This window comes from Sinocyclocheilus anshuiensis, unplaced genomic scaffold, assembly GCF_001515605.1.
Source record: "Sinocyclocheilus anshuiensis isolate Anshui unplaced genomic scaffold, SAMN03320099.WGS_v1.1 scaffold4, whole genome shotgun sequence".
Taxonomy (NCBI): domain Eukaryota; kingdom Metazoa; phylum Chordata; class Actinopteri; order Cypriniformes; family Cyprinidae; genus Sinocyclocheilus; species Sinocyclocheilus anshuiensis.
In genome coordinates, this window is record NW_015554075.1 from 1,343,252 (window position 1) to 1,354,228 (window position 10,977).

Genomic DNA, 10,977 nt, shown 5'->3' on the forward strand with positions numbered 1-10,977 from the left:
TAGTTCCACAAACACAGTATTGATATTCTGTAGTGGTGTAGAAAAAAAAAAGCGCTGGTGTTGGATCGTTATTGGCCGATTCTTAGAATTTGGAATACTCTATGTAATTTTACACTGCAAAATAATAACTCAAAAAGATTAAAAGATAACATTATAATTATTTACTGAACCCTTAAATTAATCAATTATATAATGAAAGCCACAAAAACAGACAATTAACCGTGATAATCGGCATAATCGTCAAAGCCCTAAAACAGACAATTAATCGCAATAACCGTGACTATTTTTAGACAATTAATCGTCAGCCAAATTTAATAATCGTGACAGCCCTACTTTAAAGGTGATTTTCTCAATATTTTGATTAGGGCTGGGTATCGAGTTCGATACTTTTTAGGCACTGACCGAATTGCCTCGATACCATAGAGTATCGAAAAACGTCTCGTCGTTCGGTACCAAATTTCGATATCTAAGGGGTTAATCTCATCAGCGTCAGTGAGCCAATAAGCCTGCAGCACTAGCCGGTGTGTTTGACCATTCATGCAAACTGTAGCATCATGCTACATAAGACAATAAATAATATTTATATTCCGCTTTTACTCAAAACTCACTTTAAACCACCATCGAGTGTTTGTAATAACTTCCGATTGCCGTCTAATGTGTGTTTTGGCCATGTAATGTTGCTGAAATTAAATATGTTATTACCTCTGAGTCAGAGCAGCGATCATGGAAGAGAGAACACAGGCAGACAGCGCTGGAAGCTGCTAATGCTCGTCAGTAAATCAGTGGAAAATAAATAGAAATCATGATTCTGTCTGAGCTATGCATTTTAAAACGAACACTAACTAGTGTAAATGTAGCCTAACAGATGTGTAAACTGAAGACTATTTGAGCTTTATTAAAACTATTTGCACTGATTTATTCTGTTGGTTACATTTTGTTCCTTTGTGCAGTGGCTCAGGAAGATGAGTGTTTGAGTTTGTATAAATATCAAGCTGAAAAATAAAACCAAAGGTTTTTTTTTTTTAGATAATGTAATCTTGTTAATTTATTTCATAAAACTGGTATCGAAAAAAGTATCATTCAGGAACTGGTATCGAAGTCAAGGTATCGGTATAGAAAAATTTTGAACGATACCCAGCCCTAATTTTAATTGTTTTGCACCCTCAGATTCCAGATATTCAAATGTTTGTGTCTCAGCCAAATATTGTCATATCCTAATAAACCATACTTCAATGAAAAGCTTATTTATTCAGTTTTCAGATGATGTATAAATCTCTATAAATCTCAGGTTTTGTGGTCCTGGGTCACATTTGTATGCTAATTCATTCTTACACCATTCACTCTGATCCATACAAACATGAAATATGAATGAATAAACAACTTCTTATGTTAGCATCTATTAAGTTAAGTAATATAATCAACACTGTCTGCTGTCCAGTTCCAGGTATTTCACTTACCTTTGCTGCAAAGAATGTTTAAGTATTTGGTGTCGATAATGAAGTATGTGTTTCTGTCGTTCTGCATGTGCAACAGGCTCTCATGTTGGAGAACCTTCAGAAAACTTCCACTCATCACATTGGCCTGCAGCCTAACTCCCGGGTGAGCTGAGCTGCGATGTTTTACAGTAGGAATAAGCGTGTTACTGTGTGTTCTTGTGTGGATGGCTTAACTGCTCTAAAACAACTGTACTATTTTGGATTACATGTGTTTATTTAGATTGGGGAGGAAATGAGTCAGAACAGCTTCATTAAACAGTACCTGGCCAAACAGCAAGAGCTTCTGAGGCAGCGTTTGGAGAGGGAAGCACGAGAGGCAGCTGAAACTGATGGTGAGTATCAGGTGATAGTGAAAATAGTGTTTTTTTCTTTTCTTTCTTGAAGCTGAATGTGTTATCTTGTTAACCAGCAAAATGCTGCATCCTTGTGTAGTAAAGGTGAAATATGGAAACTAGGGGTCGAAAGATTATCGGTCTGGCCGATTATCGGCGCCAATATTAAGCATTTTTATGATTATCGGTTTCGGTCATTTTAAAAACCGATTCGCCGATAAAATAACTTAATTTTGAAACGCACTATTTGGCTCTGATGCAGCCTGTCAGAACTCACCACTCTGTGGCCTAAAGCAGACTCCGCCCACCGCCCATTTGATTTGTTGGGAGTCATGAGTCCGACCAATCAATGCGGAATTCACTCTCACTCCAAAAGCGCTTGCTAACTGGAGCTGCTTCAGTGATCACGCATCAGTTGTCTCTCAAAGGTAAGGCAGCAGCAGACGTTGCTTAAGTTGAAATAGATCCCAATCCACTAACGTTGCACTGAAGTTGCAAAACACCTCAATATTATCTATGATTTTCGCGACGCGGAAAACGCAGACGGAATCGTGGAATCCAGTCATATAAATGGAATTTACTGTATGAATTTACTGACGCGGAATGTCACGGAATTTGTCAAAGTTTGGATGAATTAATAAAAAGTAGGTCAGTACACTTAAATAGAGTCGCAATATGGACTAGTATCTGTAAATATTAAGCCGCAAAACTACTATTTAAATATGAATCCAGCATGTTCTGCGTGTCTCTGTATGTAAGTGGCACAGACACGCGGTGTTGTTTTCTACACATACAAAGTGTGCGACGCTCGCGGTGATTTCAGCTTCTGTCGTATCACTACATGAGGACATAAATACATGAACAACATCTCCAGAACTGCTCTGACTCCCTCTAAGAGTCACTTCATGAGCATTTGACAGACATATATATCGGTTCAAAATATCGGTTATCGGTCTACTTGATCTGTAATAATCGGTATCGGCATCGACCTTGAAAAACACATATCGGTCGACCTCTAATGGAAACACTGATCATTTACAAGTGCTCTCAACATATGCTAGTTTTTTGGTTAATGTGCATTCTTTTTATATCTAGGCATTACATGGGGATGACAATTTTTGACAAATAAAAATTGTTGTAAAAAAAAAAAAGATGTGCAAAATCTGTTTTGATTAGCCAGCTAGCCCTCTCTTGAGTCTTCTTACAGTTGCACTACATAGTTATTATACAAAGGGTTTTTGAGCATTGACTGTTTTGTTAGATGATGATGAATATACTTTGTGATATATCTTCTATAATTTAAAAATAAGTGTACTAACAAAAGCATTGAACTCCTGATGTAAGCGTCATGTGGTAAAATGTAAATCTGCCTCAATTTACTTGTATATTTATATTTAAAAAAAATTTAAATTTGAGTTAAACATTCACTTTTTGTAAAATGGGTAATTATGAATTTGTATATACCAATAATTTATATAAAATGTAAAAAAAAAAAATACCGAAATTCAAATTAAAATATGGAATAATATTCCCAACAGAACAGAAGCTCTAAATATTACAAATGTAATTGAAACTTACCTGCTTGAACTTGATCGGGGTGTTTTGTTAGTTTGATGCATTTCCTCCTCTTGAGGTCGCCACTGCTTTTATGAAGAGGTTGCTAGGTTTTCACAACAAAACCCGCCCAATCGCGTTTCGAGGGGGTCCCCGTTAAAAATTGCGTTCCGGGGATAAAATACGCGTGTTTTGGCGGGGTTCCCCTGGTAAAATTCGCATTCCAGGGGATAAATATCACGTTAATGGGGTTGTTTTTCAACCCGCGGACATGAAAAACAACCCGCGGCAACAGTGTTAAAGCAGCCCAATTCCGCGGGAAAACCGCGGACTTGGCAACACTGGAAGAGGATAGCTTTCTGATAGCGCATCAAGAACCGGGTTGACCGGGTACTCGGTACCACCGGTACTTAAAAAAAACCTGGTACCGTAACGTTTTCATTTTTTTAGTACCGACTTGGTACCGAAATACCGGGTCTTTTGACAACACTATATATATACACATACATATACAGGGCTCAATGCTAAGGATTTTTTCTGCTGGCCCGGTCGGGCCAGTAGTTCAGATTATTACTTGCCCTTCCAACATTTTCACTAGCCCTGCCACAAAAAATTAAATTGCTGCCTTTATCATTGTTTTTGGTCTATGTTATCTTGGATTCTAATAAATAAGCTTATATGAAACCAATATTTTAGATACCAATAAAATTTTACAATTTCGATACAACAACAAAAACTACTAGCCTGACAAATATAAGTTCAATCATTATTAAAGACACGTGAACAGTTAGTAAATAAGAACAAATGAACAAAATACAAACAATAGCACTACTGAATATATAGAACAAAGATACAAATGAAATGATGCTTTAGGATTTTATGTTTGTAGATGTTCAAGTACAGAAACTGAATAATCACATCTAAAATAACATTTCCATATTCTTCAGTGTTGCACCTTGATTTTTCATAGCCATTTTGGTAACCACTGCATTTTAATCATGAATCGATCAAAAAAAAAAAAAAGATTATACACACGTGTAGCATGTGCAATGTTTGATTGAAATTAGACTGTATAATTTCAAAATTTGAAGCAAAAACAGAATGGTCTGAATTTAGCTTTGTGAAACTATGCTACATAAAACACCTGCATGAAACAGAAACAGCAGAGGGGCTGAATGAGACGCAGATTCATTCTCTGCCAGCAGGTGGCACTTATAGAACAGCAGTGTTTACTTGGTTACTGTTGTAAGCAAAGCAGTGCTGTGCGTATTAGCACTACTTTAAAAGCATTATACCGAGCCAAGATGAAAAGAAAACACCATGTAAACGTTTCTGAAAACAGTCAGTTCCCCTCAGAAACACATCCATATAAAATTCAATATTTAGGATTTTTTCCCCCTATATTTCGCAGTGATCTTGCTCTGCCTGCTACAGTATTTTCTCCACTTTGCATTCATCTTCAGCGTCGCAGGCCTGTTAACAGCCGTTTACAGACTAAATATAATATTAACGTAATATTTCCACACATTACATTTTGAAAAAAAATATTGCATTGCAGTTTGTGTGCAAGCACGGAACAGAGATAGTCTGAAATAGGGCTGCACGATAAATCGCATGCGATATTTAATGCGCATCTTGTCAGTAAAGATTAATTTTAAAAAGATAGTTCTCTTTGTACTTACATTGATAATATGTATATACATGTGTGTATATACAAAATACATATGTAAAAAATATTCTATTTTTAATGATGAAATACTAACATTTATTTTAACATTTCTTCTAAATTAAAGTGCTGTTTAGTCTGTAAACATGTCTGTTGTTATGGTTTATTTTTATTTATTTATTTGTTTTTCTTTTTAAGGAACAGACCATGAAGACCACACAGAGGCCAATGACAGTATTTGTGCTGCCCCTAACCAGGTTAGAAATCATATCAATCCTCTGCTTCTACAGTGTTTGTTCTGGGCTGGACCACAAAATTAGTATTTTATTTTTAGTAATGCAAGGTAAGGCTAAATGTTATTTATTTAGTTATTTTATGCATTCTCCTGATTGTTTACTTTGGATAAAAAAAAAAAACTTTTGGGGCCTGAAATTAACCTTCTGTGTCCAACACGTTTATTTCCACCAGGATGTTGCTCCCTCCTTAGTTGACCAAGGAGGTACAGCAGTGGCTGGGGGATTTGGGGTGACTGCAAGTGAGAGTGATGAGCTCAGAGAAAAAGAAATGCCTGGGCAGCCGTCCCCCTCTGCACCTGCCCAGCCTAGCGCAATAGCCTCTTTGTCGGTGCGGGTTGTTGGTGAAAGAGGACCAACATCAAGCAATGTACCGGCTGACAGTGATGATGACAGTGAAGGCGGGGATGACAATGATGACGAGGAGGAGGAGTGGAACCCCAGTGCTAAACGGAGTCGTAGAGCACAGCCTCCAAAAAGCCAGCCTGTGAGGGAAAGATCTGGTGGCTCGCAGCAACAGCAGCAGCCGCCCCCCCAACACATACCTTTACTATCACAGCAGCTCAGACAGCCCACTCCTCCCCCATCCCCTCCTCCTGAACTCTCTTTTCCACTCCCAGACACCCCTAAACAGAGCCCCCCTAGTCCCGGAGAGCCCCCATCTAGGCAGCGTATATCTAGCTCTTCGAGCTCTGGTAGTTCCAGTAGTGACAGTTGTAGCAGTAGCCCTGAACCAGCAGGCGACTCCACAGAACGCAGACCAGGCCCACTGACCTTACTGGCACGCAAGATGGCATCTGAGGGAGCTTTCTCTGGTGCAGGAAAGCGTGATAGGGAGGGAATGGATGGACAGAGAAGCCACCATGAGGGAGTTGTGTCTGCAATTACTCACACAGCTAATGCAGCGTCAGTTTTGTCATACCCTAGTTTAGTGATCTCCAACCAAAGTGTTAGTGTCGTTAGAACAGCGGTGGTGGAAGAGAGTGATGGTATGAAGCAGGATGAGGGTAGCCATCTTTTATGGGAGCAAGAAAACAAAAAGAGGGAAAGGCAACGAGAACAAGAGAGGCTGAAAGCCCTAGAAAAGGAGAGAGAGGAAAAGAAGTCATTGGAAGAAGAGCGAGCACGAGTTTTGGAACGGGAAAGACAGGAACGAGAAGAAGCTCTGAAACGGGAGAAGGAGAGAGCTTTACAGCGAGAAAGGGAAGAGAAAGAAAAGGCCTTACAGCGGGAGAGGGAAGAGAGGGAGAAGCTTGAAAGAGAACAAGCATTGGAAAGAGAACGACTCGAGAGAGAACAAGCTCTGGAACAAGAGAGGCAAGAAAAGGAGAGACTGGAAAGAGAGAGACAAGAAGCTTTAGAGCGGGAGAGATTGGAGAGAGAGAGGCTTGAGAAAGAAAGACAAGAACGAGAAAAAGCCTTAGAGAGGGAAAGACTCAAAGAAAAACAAGAACAAGAACTAGCTCTAGAGAGGGAGAGATTAGAGCGAGAGAGGCTTGAAAAGGAAAGACTAGAAAGAGAACAAGCTCTAGAGAGGAAGAGATTGGAGAGAGAGCGGCTCGAGAAGGAAAGACAAGAACGAGAACAAGCTCTAGAGAGGGAAAGGTTGGAGAGAGAGCGGCTTGAGAAAGAAAGAATAGAACAAGAACAAGCTCTAGAGAGGGAAAGGTTGGAGAGAGAGAGGCTTGAGAAAGAAAGACTAGAACGAGAACAAGCTCTTGAGAGGGAAAGGTTGGAGAGAGAGAGGTTTGAGAAAGAAAGACTAGAACGAGAACAAGCTCTTGAGAGGGAAAGGTTGGAGAGAGAGAGGTTTGAGAAAGAAAGACTAGAACGAGAACAAGCTCTTGAGAGGGAAAGGCTGGAGAGAGAGAGGCTTGAGAAAGAAAGACAAGAACAAGCTTTAGAGAGGGAACGATTGGAAAAAGAGCGGCTTGAGAAGGAAAGACAAGAACAAGCTTTAGAGAGGGAGCGATTGGAAAAAGAGCGGCTTGAGAAGGAAAAGCAGGAACGAGAGAAGCAAGAAAAAGAACAAGCTCTAGAGAGGGAAAGGCAGGAGAAAGAAAGGCTAGAAAGAGAGCACGCTTTGGAGAGAGAGAGACTGGAAAGAGAAGCTGCATTGGAGAAAGAGAGACAAGAAATGGAAAGGGCCAAAGAACAGCAAAAGCTGGAGAAAGAGAGGGCTGAAAAAGAAAGACATGAAAGAGAAGCCGCTCTGGAACGCAAGAGGCAAGAGCGAGAAAGGCATGAGAAAGAGAAAACTTTGGAAGAGGAACGATTGCAGAAAGAACAAGCTCTTGAGCGTGAGAGAGAAGCACAGAGGAAAGCAGAGGAGGAACGAGAGCGAACTTTGGAAAAAGAGAAAGAGGAGCAGGAGAGGGCTTTAAAAGAAGAGCAGCAGAGAGCCTTGGAGGAAAGGGAAAGACTTTTGGAGCAAAAAAGAGTGCAGGAGGAAAAAGAAAAGGCTTTGAAACTTGAAAAAGAGGAGGAACATGAGAAAAAAAGAGAAAGCCGTCTTCCTCCGTGGAAGCGTGGTCGTGATATCGGTGGTCTCTCCTATCCAGCGGCCCATCCTGCTTCTCTGGAGAGTCCAACGGAGAAGCCAGACGAGAGCGAGACTGGTGAACCTCAGAACACTGGCAAAGATGCTCGATCTACAGAGCCTGTCCCACAACAGTCACCCACACTTGCAACACCACTATCCGCTCAATCTTCTTCAAAGAAGTCCCGCTTTCTCAGAGATGCTCCTGTGACAACTCCTCTCCCTTCCTCTCCGACTTCTGTGCTGAAGAGACCTCGTACTTTCTCAGACAGCCCCATGCCACAAGCCCCCTCAATTCCATTAGCATCTAAGCCTGAGGAAAAAGATGCCTCTCAGGCTCCTCAAACATCAGTCATTGCTTCAGCCTCCAATGAGCTTGAGAGCAAGACCCCCGAGGTGCCTGCCAAACAACATGCACCACAAGAGGAAGAGAAGATGAAGACGTCAGAGGATAGTGAGGCAAGCAAAGACACTAAACATAAGACACTCAGAAGAGTGGAGGATGAGGAGAAACCTCTTTCAGAGGAGAAGAAAAGAGGAAGAGAAAGAGAAAAGAAGTCGGTGGAGAAGAAAGAAATAAAATCATCATCCTCCATCGACTCCTCCTCATCCAACTCGGATTCTGGGTCTTCATCCTCCTCACGCTCCTCCAGTTCATCATCGGAGGAGGAGGAGAAAAGTAATTCCACTTCAGGTGGTAGGAAGGTGAGTAATTCAAAAGTTTCTTATCTTTTTGTCAGGCTAACTCACTCTTGCTCTCTTTAAACACGTTAGAGACATTGCTCATGGTCATTGTAATCAAGTGTCAGAATTCATCTATAATTACATGCTCCTCAAAAATAGCTTCAGTGGTAAAATAAGTGGCAGAAGAACATAAGAGCATTAGAGAGCTGGCATACAGGACGTAAACTAAGGCCCCGTCCACACAGAGATGCGCTTAGCTGTATACGCAAAAATTTTGTATCGGATTGGCGTTTCGTCCAGACGGATCCGGCGTTTTGGGAGAGTGAAACCAATATTATTTGAAACCGGGTCCCAGAGTGGATAAATCTGAAAACGACACCCTTGCGTTTTCGTGTGTACAGCCAATCCGTATATTTTGTGAAACAATGATGTCATCATCCCACGTCATGCCCCTAGTCAGACACTTCTACGTCACGTAACGGCAACAACAACATGAACAAACACTGAACGATTGTCTTTTTATTAACTAACATTAACACAGATTAATAAATGTATTGTTTCATGTTCGTCGATATCGTATCGTGACGAACCATCCGATTTACACCCCTACGTAATAAGCATGTCTATTTTATGCTAATTAAGTAACGAGTTGAAATAGGCTTTTGTGTTGATACAATTTCACTAATTGTTTATAATTCACTTATTTTTTTCTTGAATAGCATACTATTATACATGCAAAATTCATCTGTCTTTTACATGGCCAAATTTTTATGCATAACTAACTTCTATCTTCCTCAGTCTAAAGAGGTCCAGAAAGAGTCTTCATCTCAGGCCACAGAAAAAGTTGCGGCTGTAAAGCCTACAGCCCAACGCAAAAAACGAGTCTTCACAGAGCAGGAGGAAAAAGACACGGGCAATGAGGATGTCATCCAAACCAAGGTTAGCAAGCAGCCAAAAACATGCATTAAAATTTTTTTTTATAAAAAAGTGAATTTGGTTCTAACACTCTGACTAGTCACAGTGTTTATTACCCTTATGCTACTTTAATTGGCATTTAATTGGCTTAGTCTGTGCAAGAAAGTAAACAAACATTTTTATATACTCTACTTTTTATTATACATTTTAGAAACCCTGCCTTGAACTACAAGATGAGAAAGTAACAAGGGGGAGAAAGGATGATATTGAAGAGGATGACACTAACAAAGACACTACCAGGTCTGTCTATGTTCTACTTTGATTATATTTGTACACCAGAAATCAGGGATTGAATGAAAACATTACTAATGAAGTTAAAAAGAGATGGATATCCAAGCAGGGATAAAATATGATGATTATGATGTGGGTTAAGATTAGGGCTGCACGATTAATCAAATGCGATTGTCATGCGCATCTTGTCAGTAAAGCCGGTTCTGTGATTAGTAGTAAATCTCCAGCACGTGCTTTCAGATGGAGCAGCATTTACTAAAATCATTATTAAATGTGGTATTTTCACGTGCTTTCAGAGGGAGCAGCACTTACTACAGAGCCGTAGTTCACTGACAAGCTACGCAAACAGCTTTTATAAATCGCAGAATTATTTTTTTCGATTTCATAATCATGCGATTAAATCGTCTGCGATTATGAGCACGATTTTGCGTAGCTTGTCAGTGAACTATGGCTCTGTAGTAAATGCTGCTCCCTCTGAAAGCACGTGAAAATACCACATTTAATAGTGTTTTTACTCCAAACTCACTTCATAATGTCAGTCGAATGTTTGAAATAAATCCTTCTGTGAGATGATGTGGTTTCTTACACAGAATTCTTACACAGAAATTATTTATAATAAACACTACAGTATTCCACTAAAATGGTCATATGATGCTGCTAAAAAAAAACATTATTTTGTGTATTTGGTGTCATGAAATGTGTTTATGCAGTTTAAGGTTCAAAAAACATTATTTTCCACATACTGTACATGGGAAATAACTGTCAAAAAAAAAAAACGTGCATTATGTCGAAATTAACTCATAGAAATCAAATATAATTTCGTAAATTGCATAAACAATTTTGAACAAAACAGCATCATGTATTTATGCATTGCTTAATCCATCCTAATCAAGATCTTCTCTGCATTAAGCTTCTATATTTCTCTAATATTTTGAATGCATAACACAGCAGCGGCGCATCTCGTGGGTTAGACTAACAAAACATTAAAATGCAACAACGTAACGTCACTTACATCATTATCACCGCATCTCGTGCACCACTGATGACGCTCCCTCGCACTCCTAACATTCAAATGCAAATGTTTATTTTAAATTCGACTAATATTATTATTTTTTTATTCACAATCCCCTTATCACAGGCAGGCACAGCACTCAATTCAGCATGTGTTCGTGTGTGCTGTCTGCGTCACTCATAGCACGTGCCTATA

At 39.7% G+C, this 10,977-nt stretch overlaps 1 protein-coding gene across 4 annotated transcripts in view; it reads left to right on the forward strand.

The window, feature by feature from the left end:
* The window catches only part of acin1a (apoptotic chromatin condensation inducer 1a), a 23,684-nt gene that overhangs the window by 2,899 nt on the left and 9,808 nt on the right, over positions 1–10,977 (forward strand). For 2 of the 4 annotated variants that reach the window (XM_016461025.1, XM_016461026.1), the window contains exons 2-7: positions 1,534–1,599; positions 1,717–1,828; positions 5,247–5,305; positions 5,517–8,585; positions 9,363–9,503; positions 9,691–9,779. In XM_016461025.1, the coding sequence (XP_016316511.1) occupies positions 1,534–1,599; positions 1,717–1,828; positions 5,247–5,305; positions 5,517–8,585; positions 9,363–9,503; positions 9,691–9,779 (3,536 nt within the window). The remainder of the gene's footprint in view (positions 1–1,533; positions 1,600–1,716; positions 1,829–5,246; positions 5,306–5,516; positions 8,586–9,362; positions 9,504–9,690; positions 9,780–10,977) is intronic. The other 2 variants (XM_016461027.1, XM_016461028.1) reach the window with 2 other exon arrangements.